Source organism: Nannobrachium achirus, assembly GCF_963921795.1.
Source record: "Nannobrachium achirus genome assembly, chromosome: 6".
NCBI classification, from domain to species: Eukaryota; Metazoa; Chordata; class Actinopteri; order Myctophiformes; family Myctophidae; genus Nannobrachium; species Nannobrachium achirus.
Window position 1 is genome coordinate 31,194,316 of NC_137815.1, and position 24,911 is coordinate 31,219,226.

Consider the following 24,911-nt stretch of genomic DNA (forward strand, 5'->3'; position numbering starts at 1 on the left):
GTGCAGATGTTTTCAGATAACAGTTGTTACTTTTCTATGGAACAGGAGTTACAAGGTCCTATAAAGTCATTGATATAAAGATTAAGACATTTACTTCTACTTTTACTTGTACTTTAAGTATTTTTCAAAGCATGTACTTTGAATACTTCAGTATATTTAAAAGCAATAACTTTTTTACTCTTACTTGAGTAACATTTTGACTGAGCTACTTTTACTTGTAGTGGGGTAAATTTGACCAGGAGTATCTGTATGCTACTTACTCAAGTACTGGGGTCAAGTACTTTGTCCACCTCTGCAAATAGCCAACGTTTAAATAGGGCTGAAATGGTTAATGTGTGTTTTTAACAATAATTAAAATGTACAAAAAGTAACTAGTAACTAAAGTTTTTCAAATACTTGTAGACAGTAGAGTAAAAAGTACAATTCATATTTGCCTCTGAGATGTAGTGGAGCAGTTGGAAGTACAAATTGGAAATACTCCAGTAACAAAATAAATAAAACAAAAAACAAAACAAAACAAAACAAAACAAAAAACTCAAAATGTATTAAGTACAGTACTTCAGTAAATGTACTTAGTTACTCTACACCACTGGTGGCAGCACTGACAGCAAGAGGAAGTACAATGCATCATGTGAGCTTACTGTAAGAAGACCGTCAGCTGCTCTTCACGTCACATACACAATAACAGAAACAGAAACTGCACATGTGTGTCAACCTCTGGAGTAGATCTGCCTCAACTAGTCTTGCTGGGCAGGCTACGCAGCATTTCAGCATCGCACAGCACACAGAGACAGAGTACAGTACAGTACTGTATATAAACGGACAGATTTTGCTGTGGAAGTTCAGAAGCTCGCCAGAATGAAGGTGTTGCTGTTCTTTTTGCTAGTGGTGAGTTCATTCAATTCAATTCAATTCAATTCAATTCAATTCAATTCAATTAATTTAAATTCAATTCAATTCAATTCACGTTTGTTTGTCAACTAGAATGAATAAAGATCAAATTTATTTCATTGTAATGTATTATTCTTTGTTATGCTAAAGAACACAACAAGGGCGACCTGATATATAATGCTGGTGTAATTTCTAGTTTTAGTATTTTAAGATGGAGGTCCGCAGTCAAATGCATATAATTATGGGGATCCTTGTATGAAAAAGTTTGAGAGCCACTGATATAGAAACATAAGTTGTTCAGAAAAATGTTAATTGCAATTATTTGTAATGACAATTACAGTAATCATCAACTAATATTTCATGATGTTGACACAATCCCATAGCTGGTGGGGGCATCCAGCGCCAAGGTGTTCACACGATGTGAGTGGGCCAGGGTCCTCAAGAGCTATGGGATGGATGGTTACCACGGTTACAGCCTGCCTAACTGTAAGTACAAGAAGCTATAGTTTATTGTTTAGTCCACCGGTTCTCAAGGTGTTGTCCGGGGACCCCCGAGGGGTCCCTTGAGGGTAAACAGGGGGTCTCCAGTTAAATAGTTATAGGAACCAAATTGACCCTTACAGTTCTGTAACTCTGAGAGTGTACAAATGGAACCAAAAGGACCTATCAGGTCTGTAGCTCTGAGAGTGTACAAAGGGAACCAAATGGACCCTTGTCCCTTACAGGTCAAATACATATTAATCTGGAGGTCCTTGGCATTAAAATGTTTGTGAGCCACTGGCTTAAACTCTGGGCTGTGTTCTGAGTCCACTGCTGTTCACCCTCATGACCCCCTGACTGCTGTGCCAGCTGTGCCAGCTTCAGTACCAACCACACATGGTGAAATATGACTGCTGTGCCAACTTCAGAACCAACCACATGGTGAAATACGCGAACAACATATACACTAATACACGACAGTTGTGGGCATCATGGAGGACGACAAGGAGTACGCCTACAGGGAGGAAGTGAGACAGTTGTTGGGCTGGTGCAACACACACAACCTGGTCCTGAATGTCAACAAGACAAAGGACATCATTGTTGACTTCAGACCAGTGTTGTATTGGTCCGCAGTGTCACACGTCGGCCTCTCACGCGCATGGCATTGGCCATGCACCGATGTAAAACAACCTTTAAGTTCACACCTCGACAACGTTTACAAACGCTGTAGTATCGTGCAGGGTGATTTAACAAAGATCGAATGAGCCTGTTTGCTGACCCTACCCTCCCACATCATGGACTGTTCAATGTGCTGCCTTCTGAGGTACCGCAGCATCGGGAGCAGAACGGAGAGATTTTGCAAGAGATTTTGTCCCCGAAGCCATTAGACTTGTGAATTATAAAAAGGGGAAATAGTCCAGTACAAGTGCAATATCCCTTAACCTTTCTCCTATATGCTGCTGAAGAATCTTGTTGTGCAATATTGTTGTCTCTCATGAACTGACTGTTTTTATGGTGTTTTTAGGTTTTCATTTTTAGTATTGTAGTACTGTATATGATTTTGTAGTAGGAAGGAAGAGGGAAATATGTCCAAATAATCAACTACACTTTACATTAACAACGCGCAACTACCAAAGTAATAATCAGACGTTGCAACCCTGATGATTGTAGTTTTTTCATCTTTAGGGGTGTGTCTGTCTAAGTGGGAGTCGGATTACAACACGCAGGAGACCAATCACAACACAGACGGCTCCACGGACTATGGGATCTTCCAGCTCAACAGTCGCTTCTGGTGTGAGGACACCCCCGGAGCGATCAACGCGTGTGGGCTGCAATGCAGCGGTCAGTGCATGTGTGTGTGTGTGTGTGTGTGTGTGTGTGTGTGTGTGTGTGTGTGCAGCGATATCAAACACCGTAAAACTGCAGATCAACAAGCTCATAAAGCGCAGCAGCGCAGAGCAAATAATTAGTCTAAGAATCCATGTTGTATACTCCACATCTTTAGTAGCTAAAGAGTGTGTGTTCGTGGCCACGAAAATAGCAGATCTACAAGCTCACAGAGAGCTTGTAGAACTGCTAATTTTGTATTCTTTTTTTGCCAAAAGTGCCCTTTTAGCTAATTTCAGACCTTGCCTTTCTAACGTTCTCTGCACGTCCCTGGTCTAACAGGTGTACGTTGGACAGCACAAACGTAACATCGGATCATTGGAGGCAATGTCGCTCGATCCGACACCAAACATACAGATCAGGGATTCAGGGATCTGCCATGGCAGAAAAATAAATGAATAAATTGCACAAAATGTAAATGTACTGTTACTGTCAGTAGTGCTGCAGAATGAAGTGTTATTTCATGGTTTGCATTTGTAGTCCTAAACGGCCATGTTGAGGACCAACACAGGTGTTTCAATGTGTCTGATTGGCATAGAACTAATGTCCTACGCCAATCAGAACACCTGTGTTGGTCCTCAACGTGGCTGGTGTAGGACTTGAATAGAGTACAGATGCAACATGTCTTTTTTTTTTTATCTTAGAGCTACTGACAGATGACGTCAGCGTAGCGATCCGCTGTGCTAAACGTGTTGTCCAGGATCCCCACGGCATCGCAGCATGGTGATTATCATCCTTATTAGTATTATTATTATACTTTTAATCACAATGGCTATACAATCCACAGATACTTTTTACACACTTGTTTTGCAAAAGTAGCAAAGAGCGCAAGTCTACAAGATCTCAACATTTTGCTTTGCAACGCGTTGTAACCTTGTAGATCTGCTATCAGCTGTGACTGTGACGCAGTATAGACGGGTTTCTGGTCCACGTCACGTTTGATTCGGTACCAAAATTTGCCAATGAAACCAGGCTTAACCAGCGCTCCCCAAAACAACAGGTTTGGGGATTGGACGGACTGATTACATGATACAGTCACCTGTGCATTTAGTCTCAATGTTTGTAAACAAGAAACCCGTCTATAGGCCCGGGGCATTGATTTACACTCCAACTTTGTGGTTCAGCAACAAGTAAAACTGAAATTAAAACGTTTGAGAACCGCTGGCGTTGTAATCTTATAGCTGTTTATGGTTGTTTGTTTATGGTAATTTGTTTATGGTTGTTTGTTTATGGTATATTTTTTTATGGTTATTTGTTAATGGTTGTTTGTTTATGGTGGTTTCAGGGTGGCCTGGCGTCGTCATTGTCAGTACCAGGATCTGAGCTCCTACGTGGCTGGATGTGGACTAGCCTGGAATCAGACCAAACCGGTGCAAAGAAAAATGGCCTTCGGCGGATTTGGGTCTGACCCCCACCCTGCCCAATTGTGAACCCATTTCCTCATCACAAAGAGTTGGGTGACCAATCAGGGCCCAGTATTCAAATATGGGCTTGTCATTATATATGTTGCTGTATTGGTCTGGTCTAACCAATTGCGTCCAGAGACGTTTTTAAAACCCCCACCCTTGGAAAAAGATAACTTCCATCCCTCCCTCCCTCCCTCGTTCCCTCCCTCCTTCCCTCCATCCATCTATCGTCCATCTCTCTCCCTCCCTCCATTCATCCATCCATCCATCCATTAATAATCTATTCTAGGGCAAGGATGCAGAAGGAAAAGCAAATCCATATGATTGATATTGCAACAAGGATCATACAATATGAATGTCTTGTTACATGTTAATGTGAAAACTGAGGTCAATAAAAGTAGATTCACTGCATCTCGTGTCTGTGTCATGTACATCAGTGGTTTTCAAACCCTTTCACATAAAGGTCCATTATTTATTTGGCAGTTGAGACCTCCATTCGATGAGATTTAGCCTCTCACTCAGACCCAAAACGTAGAATATTTTGTTGTCCTCATTTACGATTTTGTTCACAATTCCATGCTGTATATTGATGTGGTACCATAGGAGATATCAGGCAGGTTGATAAAAAACAAAAAACAAAACAAAAAAACAATTCTTCTAATTCTCTAATTTGTGTAGACTTCTGGTAAATGAAGTAGGCCTAATGCAGATGTATAACAATGATTTAACTCTTGAGAGCGTAAAATGAAACCAAATGGGTTCACACCAAAACAAATGGCATGATTAGGCTATAATGTCCCTGTGGAAAGATAGCTTTTTTGGAAAAAATGGCTGACACACAAAATGCCCAGAAGTAAATGAAACAGCTGGCACTGGCAGACGTTACCTCGCTTTAGCCTCAGGCTCAGTCACAGGGGAAAGGAGCCAGCTCAGATTGTTCGGGGCGGGCGTCTAGTGCGGATGGCCGAGTGTCTTCCTAGGGAGGTCCTCACTGCACGTCCCACTGGGAGGAGGGAGCAGGGGCGTCACACCAAATTCTGGGCCCTGGGTACAAGGATTCACTGTGGGCCCCCCATGAATGTTAACTATTGAAAAATAGCAGATATACAAGCTCACAGCGCGGCACCGAGTGCCGCGCTGCAAGCTTGTAGATCTGCTATTTTTGAAAAATCGTGAAAATGTGTGCCAAGAAACCTTTGTTTCCATGTCAGTGATGCTCAAACTCTTTCATGTGAAGGACCCCCCCCATCTCAAAATATTTAGTTCCAGGGACCCCCCAGAAGCAAAATTTGAGTTACAAATGTTCACTTAAAAAATACATTCAAAGATTTGCGCACATTTTCACGACTTTTCAAAAATAGCAGGTCTACAAGCTCGCAGCGCGGCACTCGGTGCCGCGCTGTGAGCTTGTATATCTGCTATTTTTCAATAGCTAAAGTTACTAGGGCCCCTCCACCTTGGGCCCTGGTAACTCAGTCCCACTTTCCTACCCCTTGTGACGCCCCTGGGAGGGAGACCCCCTGGAAGACCAAGGACCAGATGGGGGATTACATCTCCACACTGGCCTGGGAACGCCTGGGGATCCCCAGGAGGAAGTTTCTAAATATTGCTCAGGAAAGAGAAGTCTGAAGCTCTCTGCTGAAACTGTTCCCCCCATAGAGTTAATATACAGATCGGACGGCCCCGCCGCCCCCAGCTATTCATAGGCCAATTTTGCGGCCTGCGAGGCCCCGAGCAGGCACACATAGGGCAGGGGTTTTCAAAGTGGGTGACGGGGCACCCTGGGGTGCCGTGACGGCAGTCCAGGGGTGCCGCAAGATCATTTGATAATATTTGGAATTTATTTGGACAATTGAAAAAAATATTTAGTATCATTTTAAACTTGAAGTAGGCTACAAAGTTATTTTCAGTTCAATAACCAAAATGGCTATTATCTCAACGTTTTCCTCGCAACATAATCACTAAAATATCTTCATCACTGAAATATCTTCACTGTCGGGCAGAAACCTCGTATCTCCAAGTTTCAAATGTGTACATCTTTTGGTAAAGCAAAGCCCTGCTTCATCATACAAGACTGTCACACAAAACTAGTGAAAACAGCAGATCTACAAGCACACAACTACAGGCGTACATTTTATAGATGATAAATACAAAACGAACGGTTTTGGACATACAAGGTTTCCACCCGACAACGACGATATGCTATAAAATTTATAGCATATCGTCGTTGCACCTTATATTTATGTGCTGGGAGTGAAAATTGTAATGTAGGGGTGCCTCGGATTAAAACAAATATTTATGGGGTGCCCTGAGACAAAAAAGTTTGGGAACCCCTGCACTATAGGGTACGCTGTAGTATTAACGTTTAACTGCACTCCCAGGTTTGACCACCATGCTATGGCTGCTTCAATGCTCTACCGTGGTTCTGGGGGTTTTGGTTGCACCCCCGACCCGACTCCGGATAAGCGGTTGAAGATGGATGGATGGAGACACAAGAGAATCACTTGAACTTGATGTATAGGCCCACATCTGAAAGCATGATTACAACAACTGCAGGAAAGCTCTGTCTAGCATACCAGTGGTTCTCAAAGTGAGATCTACATACAAGCTCACAAACTGTAAGAAAGCTATGTCTATAGCCTACCAGTTGTTCTCAAAGTGAGATCTACAAGCTCACAATGCAATCCTGCGATTTTCAAATGGCCGAATAGGGCTGAAGTGGTTAATTAATGTATGTTAATGTATGTATTAATGTATGTATTAATGTATGTAATCAAAATCTACAAAGTAACTAGCAACTCAAGTTTTCAAATAATTGTAGTGGAGTAAAAGTACAATATTTGCCTCTGAGATGTAGTGGAGTAGAAGTAAAAGTAGTAGCCTACTGAAAATTGGAAATACTCCAATAAAGTAAAAGTACCAAAACATTGTACTTTAAAGTACAGTAGTACTTGGTAGAGTCTATAAATATAGTTACTTTACAACACGGCCGGGTTCCTTGGGTGGATTATAGGCCTATAGGGTCCATTTTGGTTCCATATTGTACAGTAGGACTACTGTCAGAGTTCATTTAAAAGTTTGAGAAACACTGGTCTTTAGTGTTTCACGCCACTAGAGGTCAGCGTTTCTCTGTCCGCGTAGCCTACTGTAAGTTACGTCGTGGTGCTGATGGGGCAGAGAGAGCAGACTGAGGGGGCAATGGCGTGTAAACAGTGGAACACTGCAGATGATGATGTCGGATGAGGATTTCTTCACATTCTTCTTGCTGTGTGCAATTCAACCTGGTTTCTTTCAAGGGATGACTATTATTGCACACATTCTACACTAAACTACCGGATCATTCAAGGTTCTGAAATGGGTTCGGATAGAGTTTATAATCTGGCTACGCAGTGCGCATCATTACTGCTGGATGGAAGAACTGCTGCATTGTAAACAAGGCTACAACAACGCTACTGGAAGAAGTGGGAGATGAAGAAGTTCTCAATAATATGCGTGACCAGTGACCACTAAATCTTTATAACTATTTTGTATTTGTTGATTCTATTTGCTTCTGCTATGGAGACAGACCGCTAGCCTTTCTTTAAAATACGGTAGAGATTATTAAATAAATTGTCGTCCTGGGGCAGCTGTCAGTCAACTTATTAACGTTACCCCACGTTTTTTTACGGAATTATTATTAATGTTTAAATGCACCTGTCCGGCCGACATTTTTGTGTGACCTGGGCTGAAATGTGAAGGCTAATATTCGTTGGAATTATTTTGTAGGCTAAAAAATATCGACTGCTTTCCGTGGTGAAAATGATTGACCCCCATGATGATGATGATGATGACTCTGAGCACGCAGAGGACACGACTGGTGCGACCCCCTCATCATCGAGGTCGCACCAGTCAACGGTCGCACCCGTTGATGATGATGATGATGATGATGATGGAGGAGGTGGGGCATCATCATCATCATCAACATCATCCTCATCCTGGCCAAAGAGGAATAATATCTGCTCGCGGTCCTACTTCATGTTGGCGGTGGCCGTGTTTTTCCCAGTGTACGTGGTCAATGTCATAGCGCTGCTGCTGTACGTGCACTACAGCAACAGCACTCTGAGCGGAGGAGAGCTAGTTAATGTCGTGGTACCGCCGAGCAGCGGTGATGATGAGGCTGCAGCGACCAGAAGTAAACATCAGCAGCACGTTGTCGCCAAGTCTGAGTCCCACCACGGACTGACGTCATCCTCCAAGTCGGAGTTTGTGCGCGACGTGTTCCTTCCACGAATAGATGGTGTCAGAGTGAGTATGGCCTATATTTCTTTATCGCTCAATGTTTTTGAGCGGTGGTTACAGTTACACCGTCTCCTATACGTGGCCGTGTGTGTATGCGTGCGTGTGTGCGTGTCTGTATGTAGCCTGAAGTACCTTTTTTGACCACACATGTTAAGGGAGGGGCGCTGTTGTTCAGGCCAGGCCAGACACACACACACACACACACACACACACACACACACACACACACACACACACACACCCCACACACACATACACCCCCCCCCCCCCCCCCCCCACACACAGGTGTGATTTTTTATTATATTTTTCAAAAAAGACAAATAGTAAAGTAGCTACACTCTGTCGAGGTGCCAAATTGTTTCTTTTGCACTCGTGGCCATGCCTACTTGTGCGCCAGCAGAGCGAGCAAGTACTGCAATCGGTGCTGTTCGATGCTGTCTGTATGTGGGTGGGTGGGCAATTTGGCACTCTGCCGAGGTGCCAACTTGCGCCTTGTTATTTATATCAGGTGCACTTGTTGATGGTAACATCACCAAGAATGCTGGTCCCTCATTGGCTATGGCTTGGGAGATCATGTCATCCTCTTTGGAGGAAACAATGAAGATGACACACCTGCGGTTGACCTGTTCATCTTAACTAGTTCACAGCCAAATCGCCTTCCATCGCCATTTTGAGGAGGGTGAGGCAGCCAGATCGCCAAACGTCGCCTTGGGGATAATTTTCTGATCATTTTGGTATTTTTTTAACATTTTTTGAGCTATAAATGACCTTTCTAGCTTAATTTTAGTCTAAAGTTACATATTCGAAGGAAGTGACATCATCGATGACGTAACCCGGAAGTCGTTCGGCCATAACATAGAATGGGCCTTTTTACAGCATTGAATGTTGACGTTTTTCTTATCAAACTTTACCATATGTAGACCGATTTTCATTCGGAAAAAAATGGCTGGACTGACAGATTGGTCACTCAAGAGCAAAAACGAGTGTAAATGGCGTGCGCACGACGTTCGGATCGTGTTTTATAGCTCCCGTTCGGCGGACCGGGAGACATAATGGCCGCCAATGGGCGCCGCCATTATGGGTCTACTGCTGTCCACTCGCTAGTCCAGACTCTAGGAGATTATCGTTGGGCACACTCTAGTGGATAGTACTAGTACTACATTCTACAACAATAGGCCCCTTTCTGGGCCCGCCCCTTCCGCTTCCGCCACGTGACCGGCAGACATGATGGAGTCACTCAGAATGTAAACAAACGGGCCACCCACCCTGCTAACAATGGACGCGCTGAGCCATCTCACGCTCCCCGAGAGGCAACGATATGACGATAAAATCAAATTAATCGGCGTCGATCCATACAAAATTAGCAAGAGCGAGTCTAGTGCGAACAAGGGAGGGGCGGGCGCGCAGAGGCGTTCTGTGTACTTCTATTCCGGTTCGTCCACAGAGTCAGACACAGTGTTGTGTTGACATTTTCTCCGTTAGATAACAATGCTTTCTTTTCACTTTTTTCTACTTTTATCACTTGTCAAAAGACGTTTTATTTGGATGCTTCATCTTTTTACTGTTCATTTTTTTTGTTAGTGTTGTCATCGGTTTTTATTTATAAAGGGAAACAAGATATGTATGCTACAGTCTTCACACAGCAGAGCAGACAGGGAGAGGTAAGATAACGCTATTATTATCATAAAATACAGCAATCTATCTAATAAAACGTTTGTTAAATGTGCTTAGCAGTAGTGTCTTTTAGGGTTTGGGCCGGGGTCTTTGTTTAATATTAACGCTAGCCTCATTAGCATCTTAGCTCCGTCTATAATAGGTTACATCATTAAGTGGGGTCCGGGGACCCCCAGGGAGTTCCAGGGGGTCCCCAGCTGAATTATAGTTAGGAACCAAATGGACCCTAATGCCTCGTGCACACTACAGATATATAGTTGAACGTTTAGCTTGGTAATTCAATGTTATCTCTATGGAGCATCTGAGCATCTCCTGCATCTTAAAGCTGGTTTCCATTGAGATTACATTGAATTACCAAGCAAAACGTTCAACTATGCACGAGGCATTAGGGGTATGTAACTGTACAACTATATATCTGTAGTGTGCACGAGGCATTAGGGGTATAACTGTACAACTATATATCTGTAGAGTGCACGAGGCATTGGGGGTATGTAACTGTACAAAGCATTTGGTTCCATATGTGTACACTCTACTAACGTATGATTTTACAATATAAATTGGGGTCTCAGAGATACAAATGCTATTAAATGGGGGTCAGTAATGGATGTCAAACTGGGGGTCCTTGAAATTAATTTGTCATCATCATGTTTGTTCCCCCCTATAGACTCGTTTATAGAACTTTAATTTTGAACTAAAATATGAACAACCTCGTTTCCTGACAACCATAGGCTGCTAAAGACCCATTTAAGTCATATTTCACAACAAAGTATAAAGTTAAATAACTAAATTGTTCACAGTGGAAAAAAATAACACTTTCTTTCTTACCCTTTCAGGTCATCACAGTCTGCAATCAAGGTCTGCAATAATGTCCATCAATAAGAAGAATTGTAATTCATTATGCTGCTATATATGTTTTCAGCTTTAATGTATTCCCATAGAAGTATAATATTCTGTACTACTAACCATGTTCATCATTTTCGATTAAAACACATGAATCATGACATGTTTACGTCTTGTGAATTATATCAGCTTTATTCAAATGCATTCAGACAATACAGGCAATATCATTTCACAGGCAATTAGCCTTTTATTTAGGAAAACAATAGAATGTAGTCTTGTATCAGCTTTATTCAAATGTATTCAGACAATACAAGCAATATCATTTCACATGCAATTGGCCTTTTATTTAGGAAAACAATAGAATGTAGAGTATTGTATTTTGGGGGGATTTTGTTTGCATATTGTAAATCAAATTGAATAAGGTTCTGAATAATGTAGGCATAGCTATAGAATAGGCAAAGACAAATGTGTGTTGTGAATAGAATCAATAGTTTCCTTCCCAATAAAGTACAGGGGTGTGAGTTTTCCTGAACCAAACAGTCGTCAACCTCCCTCACCACGAAGGACCACAGAAAGTTTGTTGTTCCTTCTTGGAGCTCTTTCAAGAGGTTGAATTCTCAAATCTGATTGCTGCTACATCCTGCCATCGGAAACCCTGATCGGCTGATGTGGTCCATGTCATCGCAGTTCCTGAAAGAAAAATAATTGTACCCAAGACTATGTATATTATTAAATGTATTTTTATGTATGGTAAGAACAGATATTTACTGTTATTATAGCTATCATTTTACAATGTTAATGAAACTGGACTTAGTCAAAAGTAAAGTTGTTTATAACATGTACTGTAGACTATTTTTACTTAGTAAAATCTTCCATTTTAATTTAATTAAAGAATACATTTAACCAAATGGACCTGTACAGGTCTACACTCAGATTGAAATTAACATTGAGGATTTTTACTCTACTTGTACAGATTGTTTGGTCCCCATATACTCGTTTGATAATCACCAAATTAATAAGAGTTAATAAGAATTGACTTGTATTATCCCACATTCCCACTGGACCCCATTTAGGCCAGTGACCCCATAAGAGAAATGTTATACGGCTCTAGCAGTGATTCCCAACCATTTTAATTTCAAGGACCCCCAGTTTGACATCCATTAGGCTACTGACCCCCATTTAATAGCATTTGTATCTCTGAGACCCCAATTTATATTGTAAAATCATACGTTAGCATAACTCAGAGTGTACACATGGAACCAAATGATTTGTACAGTTACATACCCCCAATGCCTCGTGCACACTACAGATATATAGTTGTACAGTTACATACCCCTAATGCCTCGTGCACACTACAGATATATAGTTGTACAGTTACATACCCCTAATGCCTCGTGCACACTGACACTACAGATATATAGTTGAACGTTTTGCTTGGTAATTCAATGTAATCTCAATGGAAACCAGCTTTAAGATGCAGGAGATGCTCAGATGCTCCATAGAGATAACATTGAATTACCAAGCTAAACGTTCAACTATATATCTGTAGTGTGCACGAGGCATTAGGGTCCATTTGGTTCCTAACTATAATTCAGCTGGGGACCCCCTGGAACTCCCTGGGGGTCCCCGGACCCCACTTAGAGAACCAGCAGTCTGATGATGTAACCTATTATAGACGGAGCTAAGATGCTAATGAGGCTAGCGTTAATATTAAACAAAGACCCCGGCCCAAACCCTAAAAGACACTACTGCTAAGCACATTTAACAAACGTTTTATTAGATAGATTGCTGTATTTTATGATAATAATAGCGTTATCTTACCTCTCTCTGTCTGTCTGCTCTGCTGTGTGAAGACTGTAGCATACATATCTTGTTTCCCTTTATAAATAAAAACCGATGACAACACTAACAAAAAAAATGAACAGTAAAAAGATGAAGCATCCAAATAAAACGTCTTTTGACAAGTGATAAAAGTAGAAAAAAGTGAAAAGAAAGCATTGTTATCTAACGGAGAAAATGTCAACACAACACTGTGTCTGACTCTGTGGACGAACCGGAATAGAAGTACACAGAACGCCTCTGCGCGCCCGCCCCTCCCTTGTTCGCACTAGACTCGCTCTTGCTAATTTTGTATGGATCGACGCCGATTAATTTGATTTTATCGTCATATCGTTGCCTCTCGGGGAGCGTGAGATGGCTCAGCGCGTCCATTGTTAGCAGGGTGGGTGGCCCGTTTGTTTACATTCTGAGTGACTCCATCATGTCTGCCGGTCACGTGGCGGAAGCGGAAGGGGCGGGCCCAGAAAGGGGCCTATATGATCCCTGTTGGGTTAGATTAAAGCTAACTTGGAAATTAATAAAATTCCTGGCAGTATAGGCGCACAAGCCTATTGTAAATGGCTGGGAGAGAGTTAAGGAGAACTGAACACACACCGGACGCGGAGGTGTCAAAACATACGGCCCCATTATTTTCAATGAACTAACCCACAACTGCCGCCTCACCTGCCGCACCGATACGCCGCTGTTCTATTTTTCCAGCATTGCTGCACGGTGAACATGTTCTCCCATGGTTCTCCCCACCGGGGGAAATGGATGTGCTGTGTGGCAGCGCGCCGCATCCAGTTGGGGTTACCACGCGGCACTTTACGTGCGTCGGTATCGCGACTCGACGCTGCGCATCCGCCCGCGTCCAGTGTGTACTCCCCTTTAGACACCAGTAAAGCCGACATCATAGTCGCCTGGGCGGTGGAAGGCTTTACACCGCGGTGTAGTCTTTTTGAGTCATGAAACTACAACGTTACGTCATTCTTCGCGGTGGAGAGCTTTACACCGCAAGTCCCAACACATCTCTCTGTTTTTACTATCAGACAGACAGGCTCTACACCCCGTTCACTGATTGGTCAATCTAGACTAGTCAGTCACGGTGAATAGGTCTCCACCGTGGCGTACTATGATGTCCTGCACTTATTTTCTGACTTGAGGTGGAAAGCTTTCCACCTCAGATTTGGGCTTAAGACTCCCTAATCGGGAGATAAGCGACCGTCAGGTCACATTATACACAAAGAGGCCTGTAAGTGGCATTGGTTCCAGCCACAAGTTTGCATGACAAACGGTTGATGAGTAAAGCCAAATAAAGTTTCGGCCAATCAGAGGAGGGGGCGGGGCAAAGTTAAACCAATTAAGGTGAAGGACTCTTAATTAAGTTTTTGACACCACACACGATGAGCTATTTTATATACTCTATGCATGAGTCCTAGTCTTAAAGAGTAGTTCACCCCAAAATGATTTTTTTCCTATTGATTACTCACGCCATGGAGACTTGAGTTCAATAATGTTTTTATTTTTTTGTCGCTTTCCTAAGACAAAAAATATATTACAATAATTGTAGCCCCATTGATTCCAGATGGGGACCAAATTGCATGTGGGTAAATGTACTAATATCAATTTTTTGTCTTAGGAATGCGATAAAAAAAAATATATATTATTGAACTGAAGTCTCCATGGCATGAGTAATCAAAAGACAAAAAGTAATTTTGGGGGTGAACTACTCCTTTAAGACGCTGTGTAAGCTAGCAGTTATTCAGTATGATCTGGAGCAGTCTCAACTCCCGCACAACATCAGGTGGGAACTGGCAGCCATACTTACACACTCTGCTGGCGCAAGTAATGAAGACAGACACGCAAATTAAAAACAAAAACAAAGAAAACAAGTAATAAGACAAAACTGGAAAGATGCAGTTTAAATTGCAAGTGTGGTTGGCGTGTTTCTACATTGCGTACAAAACATACATTAACCACTAAAAATGTGAGTACTTTTCAGTACAGAGCTAACTTCAACCTTCCATTTCCTTTCAGGTGGGTCATGTACAGAAGGTCTCTCTAGTGCCAGGCAAACTTCATGAGATGAGGACACTAAGTCTGAGACCTCTGCTCTTTGGTAGGAGCACACGCACGCACGCACGCACACACGTGTGTGTGACCAAACCAATCCACTGAACATATCGTAGCAGGCTGGTACCCAGGCTAGATATGTCGGTCATTAGTTTACTTTTTTGGTCGGTATCGCTATTGGTCGGTATCAACGTTTCTGTCCATATATTTTGGGCATGTAACTTGTGAAAATGTTCAAAATATTCAAAAATAAATCAGGGGCGCCCGCTGGCCTAGCGTCAAGGCGCATACCACATAGGCTCTAATCTCTAATATCTGACAGCGTGTTGTGGGTTCGAATCCCGATCCCGACGACCTTTGCTGCATGTCACTCCCCGTCTCTCTCCCTGTTTCCTGTCTACCTACTGTACTATCAATACATAAATCAAATATATCAGATCTACAAGCTCACAATGTGCCGCATTGCAATGCATTATGAGCTCGGTAAATCGAGATTGATATCGGAGTAATCATTATCAGACGTTCGGGCTCTACTCATAGCAGTTTACTATGAAAACCTCCACCGTCCGTCCGTCCGTCCGTCCGTCCGTCCGTCACACCTTTGTGACCATCAACAAACGTCACACCTTTGTTGATGTTTAAATCGAAGAGTCTTGGTCAAATACTTCTGTTGGTTTCTGCACTGATCATTTATACAATTCAGCTGTGTTTGCTCGTGTCATCATGATGAGGTCATAAATCAGCCATGCCCAAATATAGATTTTACGGGTTTACATGCTTACTCAGTTATTCGTTATGTGAAAGTCCTATGACGTCTATGATATCTGACATCATCATACATACATTCCCTTTTATGCCCATAAATGGAGATCCCCTCTGTAGAACCAGCCACTGACATCACTGTAATGTCAGGGGAACCAAATCCCTTTTATGCCCATATGGAGATCCCTGTGATGCCAGGGGAACCAAATCCCTTTTATGCCCATATATGGAGATATGGAGATCCCCGTGTTGCCAGGGTAACCAAATCCATTTTATGCCCATATATGGAGATCCCTGTGATGCCAGGGGAACCAAATCCCTTTTACGCCCATATATGGAGATCCCTTATGTCATCAATATTAAGCCCATATCTGTGAATATCTTTGGGTACCAGATGTCTCCATATATGGTTAAATGGTCCGATATACATCACTGGCCAGAAGACCAAGAAATGGTGCAACCTCGCCCTTTGCTTTTCTCCCTATAGGCATCTTACTGGTAGGTAGTTTAATGAGGAATGCAGTATGGTGGTAGGTAGGTAGTTATGGCCTTTGATGTAAGATTTTCACTTTCTAGGATAACTATATTTGCTATTCCCAGATGATGCCCTTTTAGGGTACCCCTCATGCCCATATATGGAGATCCCCAGGCTTTACTAATTAACATAAGTTTTATGCCCATATATGGAGATCAGTGTCCCAATGTCATCAGATATATGGGCATAAATGGACACAGGCAAACTAGATGGGCTGTATGGATATCCAGATGTGTGATGTAAGTGTTTTATTCCAAATGTGGCACCCCACAGACATATTTCCAGAAACAAAATCCCTTTCATGCCCATATATGGAGATTTCTGATGTCATCAATCCCAGGCCCTGTAAAAAACATGGTTGCTATGGTATGAGCAACTTATGTCTCCATATATGGAGATTCAACTTCAATGAGTAACCATGGCAAACTGTCAACTGCCCGTATGTCTTGATAATTGGTAAAACAAACTTTTGGCCTATTTGTGGAGATAAGCGACCAACGGTCGCTTATCTCCCGATTAGGGAGTCTTACTGGTATATATTATATATGTACACAGAGATTCCTGGATTCTTGTCAGAGGAGGAGTGTCGGGTGGTTATGCAGCTCGCACAACTAAAGGGTCTGATGGAAAGCCAGCTCATGGTGCAGGAGGGGCAGGAGGACCTGGCAGAAGAGTTGAACCTCAGTCCAGAGGAGATCTTCAACCTGCTGGACATCAACCATGATGGCCAGTTGCAGCTCCACGAGGTACACAGTACATGTCAGTCTGTGAATTGTGAGCACATCTTTTAAATTGTATGTAACCAAATTTCATATGGTGGGCCTCTGGGCCTTTTTCACAGATACTCACTCATTCTCGGGTGAGAGATGGCATCTGGCTCACGCCAGAGAATCTGCGAGAGATCTATGCAGGGCTCAAAGCTGACGACGACGGAAATGGTGAGAAATCATCATTCGCTTTCTGTTTCTGTAAAGATTCACAGATTCCGAAGGGAATAGTTTACACACAATAAATAAAGTATACAAGACAGAGGATCAGTACAAATAGTAAATGTGGGGAAATCTCGCTTTTGCGAACGCCCATCATTTCAACCGGAGGGTTAGCGACTCACTTCACGGACGTTAAGTTTAGGGTGAGGGTTAGAGTCGGGTGTCGAAAAGATGACATGTAGTAACAGCGACACGCTCCCGTAAATGTATGCTCTGTTGCTCTCTAACCCTCGTGTCACCAGACTTCCCACCTTAGAGGAAAGCCTGGAATTCGTTCTAAAACTAGCTGTGTGATCCGGTTTAGAAAAAAACTAAAACAAACCGGTGATTCCGGTGGTTGGTTCTGGCTGCCTGTTGACTACAACTAACTACAACATGGCATAACGTTATTTCCGTAATAATGTGAATCAATTTGTTTATTCTCGCTAGTCGTGCTTCGAGTTAAAATAAAAGATGAACATAGCAACGATAGGTTGCAGTTTATTATCAGAACCGTCACATCTTGACCGTATCTGTCTGTCTGTATGGGTAATGCTTGTCTTTTTTGTTGGTTGACTCTCACGCTCTGACATCACCCTCTGACATCACTGTGATGTCATGGGAACCCTTTTATTTCCATATATGGAGATCCCTGTGATGCCAGGGGAACCAAATCCCTTTTATGCCCATATATGGAGATCCCTGATGTTATCAATATCAGGGATATATATATATATATATATATCACTGTGATGTCAGGGGAACCAAATCCCTTTTATTGCCATATATGGAGATCCCTGTGATGCCAGGGGAACCAAATCCCTTGGGCCAAATGGCCAAGAGCGATGTCCCTTTTCGCCCTTAGGAATCGTACTGGTTTTGGAGGTGCACTGCACGGCACCGGTGGTTCTGGCCGCCTGTAGTCCGCTTGATGACTACAACATGACGCAGTTATTTCCTGCGTCATCAGAAACAAAAAAAATGGTATTGATCCCAGGCTAGTTGCTCTCACTTCTCACTGCTGTTGCTGCTACTGTATAAAGCCCTTTGCACACAGGACAGTTGCGTTTCTTTCGTTTGCTGCATGAATAAAACGCATTGGATTTGGTGTGCAAGGCTGTGCGGAATCGGCGCTGCGGATCCAAAAAGGAGTCATAAAAGGAGTGATGAGTTTTTTACCGCATGCGACAAGACGCACGAATCGAACTGGATTCGATTGAAAAAAAAAACGCACGGCCGCAGCCACTCGTCGCACGGCTAATTCGGAGCCGGTGTGCATGAGGTCGTAGAGAATCATTGTTTTCTTTAAAAAAAATGAAATTGTCCGTTTTATCCGTGCGGTTAAACGCGCCTGTGTGCAAAGGGCTTAACACATGACTTTTCAATTAACGTTTATCTAATCTTATTTTATTTTATTTTATTTTTATTTTATGTTGTTTGGGGCAGACCTGCTGAGTCTGGAGGAGTTCAGGCGTCTCAGCAGCGATGCATTCCAGCGCTTTCTGCTGCAGCGCGGCGTGAAGAGGAGCCAGCTGGTACGGAACAGCAGACACACCTGGCTGTACCAGGGTCAAGGGTCACACCAGGTCCTGCAAGACATCCAAGAGAGGTGGGCTTTCATTTTACTGTGATAGAAGTAGTCCTCTTGCTATACGTTGTCTATCCATAAAAAAACATATTTGAACTGGGGACCCCTCCCCACCCTGACAAGCACTTGGAATTGTTGAGGCATTACAGTACATGATGACTCAGTTCCACAGATGAATATTGTGAAAATAGAAGATCTACAAGCTCACAACGCCTCGCTTTGCGAGTTGGGCCGGCGTGCATTACCAACTTGCATTGTTCCAGAGTAAGATAAAATAAAATAAATAATTACGTACTGTATATATATACAAATAATATGTAACATATACTGTAGTGTACACATACATAATTTTTAAATATAGTAAGTATACAATGGATAGTAAACCGATTAATATGTAATTCAGCATTAGTAATGCAAATTAAATTAGAGCGAACATTGGCTTAAAGGTGATACACCATGCATTTAAAAAGTATTTATGTCATATTATTTATGTCCCAAAAACGTTTTTCAAAAGGTTTGAGGCTAAATTACCACTCCTGAATAGAGAGCCTCTCTCATTTTTGAATGGCTCTCAGAGCAATTCAGCTGCAGTACCACCTTTGGCCTGAACTGCGCCACCCCCCCCAAAATCTTTTTGAAAAAAAAATTTTTTTGAAAAAGATTTTTTTTTAATTTCTTTTTCTTTATGATGACGTCACAATCGGCAGCAAATCTGGATAGCCTGTTTTGAGAACCCGTGGGATACTTTTAACCTTCGCCTTCTCAAAACCAGAGAAAGACACAACGGTCAGAAATGGGACTTTGTGAGGATAGAAGGTGCTAGTGGGACCCCAAAAAAAGGTTTTAAAATAGGAAAAGTGAAATTTCATGGTGTATCACCTTTAACCATATGATTTATTTCGTTTTTTTCTTTTAATCTGCTCTCCAAAGGGTGACTCATCTGACTCAGCTGCCCTCTATGCTGGTGGATCTCAGTGAGCCCCTGCAGGTGGTCCGCTATGAGGAGGGGGGCCACTACCACGCCCACCACGACAGCGGCCCTTTCTACCCCGAGACCGGCTGCACGCACACCCGCCTCGCTGCAAACACCTCCACTGCTTTCGAGACGTCCTGCAGGTGAGATGAGCCAGGTCCACGCTGTCGTTGACTGGGTTGAGCTAGCTCTGGTCCATCGCGTCACCTCCAGTGACGCTCTGACAGACCCGTCGGCAAATGAATAGACCGCGTTTTCTTAGCCCCTACCAGTGCTCAACTTGAGTCAAAATAAACAAAACTACTTCACTACTCACCCAAACCCAAGGTAGTTTTGCGTTGTTGAAAGTCTATTCTCCACGGTGGTGAGCCCCTCAGCACCCCACCTACTCTGTAAAATACATTATTTTTGTCATGAAATAAAACACACCCACCTCCAGCCACCCAGCGGCCACCGCAGATACAATGGTTCACAACCCGGAAATAAGCGGCGGTCGAGTTGGATGCACTTTATTTCATGCCAAAAATAGTGCATTTTGCAGATTGGGTGGGGTGCTGAGGGGCTCACTACCGTGGAGAATAGACTTTCAACAACCAAAACTACCTTTGGTTTGGTGAGTAGTGAAGTAGTTTTGTTTATTTTGACTGAAGTTGAGCGCTCGTAGGGGCTGAGAAAATGCGGTCTATTCATTTGCCGACGGGTCTGTCAGAGCGTCACTGGAGGTGACGCGATGGACCAGAGCTAGGGTTGAGCCAGTCTCAGATCTGTGAATGTGCTACAGAGAGATTTGTATTCATTTGTCCAACATGATTGACCGATTGTTTGTGTGTTTGTGTTGTTTCATTGACATGCATTGAAGTTCTACTGTGATTAATTTGGGGCATGTTACTGTATGTGTTTCTGTGTTGAACTTCGTTGCCATTTAAGTACTGTATGTGTTAGTGTGTGTGCCGACTGCGGAGATATGTGTAGGGCTGTCACCATCATGCCACAAATTATTGAGATTAATGATTCATTTATTTTTTGGGCGTGTAAACAAAAATTGTACAGGACAGATATGACTTACAGTAAATATAGAAAGGAATGACTGGCAATGTCCGCTTGCCCGCTTCTAATTATCAAAATGAACATTCTACTATGGCAAAAATAGTCCATATTTAATCGTTTTACCCGTTTTTTATACAAAAAGAAAGAAAGTAGAAATAGACAATCTACAGTATAAGCTTCACAGCTCGTAGATCTGCTATTTCAGCTATTTTTGGAAATGCATGACAGAACATTTCCCAACAGATTAATTTATACAGATGAACGGACATGATTATGCAATTACCGCAAATAACTGCAGTGCTATTACTAGGCGATTATGTAATAATGTCTGTGACAGGCCTGGATATGTGCAGGCACGCATGTGCACCCACGGGTGTCAATTTAAATATGTTACGGTATTGCACATCCAGGTACATCACGGTTCTCTTCTACCTGAACTCTGTTGAGGGAGGCGGGGAGACCGCGTTCCCTGTGGCAGACAACATGACCTATGATGAAGTGGTGCGTAGTTGTGTGTGGGTCTCTGTTTATGTGGCCTCTTGTGGCCCGTGTAATATTGTGTAAATAACTCTACCGTATCTGTGTTATATCACTTGTTGTGTATCATCAGTGCATGTTTGCACATGTCTTTAGGTTAATAATGTGTGGCTTAGGTTTGATGATGTGTTTAGTCTCCAGTGGTGGAAAGCAACTAATTACATGATTTACACAATTACTGTACAGCAGGGGTCTTCAACGTTTTCAGGCCAAGGACCCCTTAGTTGAGAGAGAGATGAAGCAGGGACCCCCACAACCTGTTCACAGATTCCATATAGTTTCATCGTTTGACAGCACAATCATCAGTGTATTTTGGATTCATGTCAATTTGTGTTTTCAGATATTTAACCACTTGAACCGTCAATACTTAATAAACTTGACCTTTCACTCTGTACTTAGTCTGCTCTTTTTCCCCTCTACACCAAACCTCTTTGCCAAAAATAGCCGATCTACAAGCTCACAACGCCTCGCAGTTCTCTGAAATATGGACACTAGGTTTCAAGTGGTTAATATAAAAAAGTTTCTAACACAGATTTGGAGGACCCCCTGTAGTAACTCTGAGGACCCCCTGTTGAAGACCCCTGCTGTACAGTACTTACAATAAGCACAATTTTTAGGTACTTTTGCTTTACTGGAGTATTTTAAATTTGCAATACCTTTACAACTACTCCACTACATCTCAGAGTCAAATATTGTACTTTTACTCCACTAAAAAAACTAAAAGAAACTTTACTAGTTAATTTGTAGATTGTTATTACAAAACATACATTAACCACCTATTTAAACTTGGGCTATTTTCAAAAGATTTTAATACATTTTATACATGTGATACCTTGTGAAACGGGACATTCCGCATAATGAGAACTTTTACTTTTGGCACTTTAAGTATACTTTGATGCCAATACCTGTATTTTTACCCAAGTAAAAGTACACTACTTACAATACATACAATAAGTATGAAAACACTTACTTGTAACATTATTTCTGCATTGCAGTATTGATATACTTTTACTTAAGTCAACTTTTTCCACCTCTGCTATAGTCTCTCATACAGAATGACGTGGATCTTTTGGACACCAGAAAGAATTGTGACAAGGGTAACCTGAGGGTGAAGCCGACCAAAGGGACGGCCGTGTTCTGGTACAACTACCTGTCAGATGGGAGAGGTACGAATCACAGCACAGTACACAACATTCAATAAAAGCTCAAAACTACAATTAAAAAGACATGGCATTAACATATGGCGTTAAAGATTATATGGCTATGGATAACAAATATATGGTAGTGACATTTGAAACTGAATGATTTTCATACGGATGCAGCAATTTATTTTAGATCCCGAATTCAGATTTCTTTATAAGCAAAGTAGGAGAACAACCACTAAGGATGTCTTTCCAGGACAGACTTGACCTAGACGTTGCTTGTTTGCTGTAATCACTCTGATCACATGCCCAATGCTGTCAGTGAAATTTTACAGAGAGATTAAGCATAGTTACAGTACAGCCCCGCATCAAGTCACATTAACAAGATGTTAATGTGACTTGATGTTTATGGGTTGCAGACTTGCAGCAAGTCAACGTGCTGGCTTGAATCCCCTATGTATGTAAAGGCCTACATCTCAAAAATGTCTTTAGTCTTGCTGTAGAGGGAGAATTGCTTTCATTCATCCTTATCATTGAATCACCAATGATGTGCTAATGAGTTATCATGAGCTTTGTGTTATAATGTTGATGATGATGCTTACGGAGCTTGGCCTTGTGTTTGGCTGTATTAAGGCCATGGCTACACGGAGCTGGATATTTCATATATCCATGTTTTTCAGATATCCACATAGAAAAATATCTAGGTCCACGCGGAGCTGGATATTTCATATATCCCGGTTTTTCAGATATCCACATAGAAAAATATCTAGGTCCACACAACAAAGATATCTAGGTCTAACAAGCACGCACACAGTATAGTCTTCAGAGATATCCGGGTTCCCGGTCTACACGGATCCAGTGAATCGGATATTTTTCAATCTCTCCACTTATTTATCCGGTTTCAAAAATATCCAGCTTCGCAGCCGAAATATCCAGCTTCATGTGGCTGCAAGCCCCAACAGCACAAAAAAATGTCTAGCTTCAGAAATATCCAGCTCTGTGTAGCCATGGCCTAGGCCCTAAAGCAAGTAGCAGCTTGAGGTAAGCTGTGATTTGACTGCTTTTGAGAGGACAGAGATAGATACAGAGACACAAACAGACCCTTTTTGAGACAGTTACTGTAGTCCCCTTTGGCACCACACCATAAAAGGCAGTGGTTTAAAGTTGAGTTATTTGTACTAAACTGTATACAAGTTCATAGCATGGCAAAGAGTGGCGCTATGAACTTGTAGATTTGCTATTTTTGAAAGATTGTGAAAATTCATGCAAGTCTTTGCATATAGAATTTTACATGTAGATATTTTTATAATATAAGCACATTTTTGTAACTCAAATTATTGCTTCTGGCGGTCCCTGGAACAACATATTTTGGGGGTCCTTTGACACAAACATTTTGGAAAACTTTTTTTTTGAAAAAAATATATATATATTTTTTTCTTCAAAAACGGCCCAAACTCGGGAAACTCGGGGTTGGCACAGGAAGTGTTAAGAATCGGCCTCAGGTCGGGAACGCATCTGTGTCACATAACCACTTTAACCATTATGTTTTATACTTTGGCTGGGTTAATAATTAATATAAATGTTTCTCCCCTTACAGGATGGGTAGGAGAGCAGGATGAATACTCTCTGCATGGAGGCTGTGTTGTCACCCATGGCACCAAGTGGGTGGCCAACAAATGGATCAACATCGACCCGGACTACCAGCGCCAGGCTCGTTACCAGCAGCTGGTGGCGTCTCAGCAGCAGCAGCAGGAGGAAGATGAGGAGGGAGACGAAGAAAGGCTGAAGCCAAGACTTGAACTGCACAATTCTGACATCCATCGAGACTTGTAGCTCAGAACCAACACTGATTCTCAACGACAAGGGATCCAGGGACCACCAGGGAGGGTCCAAATGCACACTTACGGACGGGTCTGTAACTCTGAGAGTGTTTCAAATCTTTTTTTCAAGATTTTGACAGGACGTTTTGATTAAGCTTTAGTCATATTCTAGTTGACTAAATCTACAGTTGATTTAGCCGACTAAAATGTATTTTGTCGGGCCTTGATGGCGTCGCAAGGGCTGATTTTACACTTGGTTGCATGCTGAAAATAGCCGATTGACAAGCTCACATCGGCTGTTTTCAGAGCGCAACACCCGAGCGCAACCAAACATAACATGACTTGTCTTTCAGTTCTACTGGATCTCTTCTCCACTAGTCCCTCCGTAGCATTTTAATCTAGTTTTTATTTGTTGACAAAATTGTCAATATATTTAGTCTTAGTTTTAGTCATCAGCTTATTTTGATTTAGTTCTTGTTTAGATTTTGCCTGTGAAAAAAGGTAGTCGACGAACATTTGTATTCATAGTTTTAGTCAACGAAATCAACACTGTTTCAAATGGAACCACAATGGACCCAAAATGGTCCATTTTGGTTCCATTTGTACACTCTCATAAATTAAATAAGTTAAATTAGCAGTGAGGAGTTTACGGTGTAGATTGGGGGTCCTTGAGATGGAAAAAAGGTTGAGAAT

The 24,911-nt window shown here is 42.2% G+C and overlaps 2 protein-coding genes across 2 annotated transcripts; both read left to right on the plus strand.

Annotated features, from left to right (window-relative positions):
- The first annotated feature begins 781 nt into the window (after window positions 1–781).
- On the plus strand, window positions 782–4,498 carry LOC308286706 (lysozyme C II-like). The gene is made up of 5 exons (XM_080727803.1): window positions 782–888; window positions 1,275–1,377; window positions 2,557–2,712; window positions 3,402–3,480; window positions 4,043–4,498. Exons 1-5 carry the CDS (start codon window positions 859–861, stop codon window positions 4,185–4,187), a joined length of 513 nt encoding a protein of 170 aa, XP_080583929.1. The 5' UTR covers window positions 782–858; the 3' UTR covers window positions 4,188–4,498.
- Window positions 4,499–7,961: 3,463 nt separating this feature from the next.
- On the plus strand, window positions 7,962–24,231 carry p4htmb (prolyl 4-hydroxylase, transmembrane b; the record flags this gene model as incomplete). The annotated part of the gene is made up of 9 exons (XM_080728127.1): window positions 7,962–8,447; window positions 14,811–14,892; window positions 16,699–16,889; window positions 16,985–17,081; window positions 18,558–18,720; window positions 19,630–19,815; window positions 21,130–21,220; window positions 22,299–22,422; window positions 23,996–24,231. The coding sequence occupies 9 exons, from the start codon at window positions 7,962–7,964 to the stop codon at window positions 24,229–24,231; spliced, it is 1,656 nt and encodes a 551-aa protein (XP_080584253.1).
- Window positions 24,232–24,911: the final 680 nt, after the last annotated feature.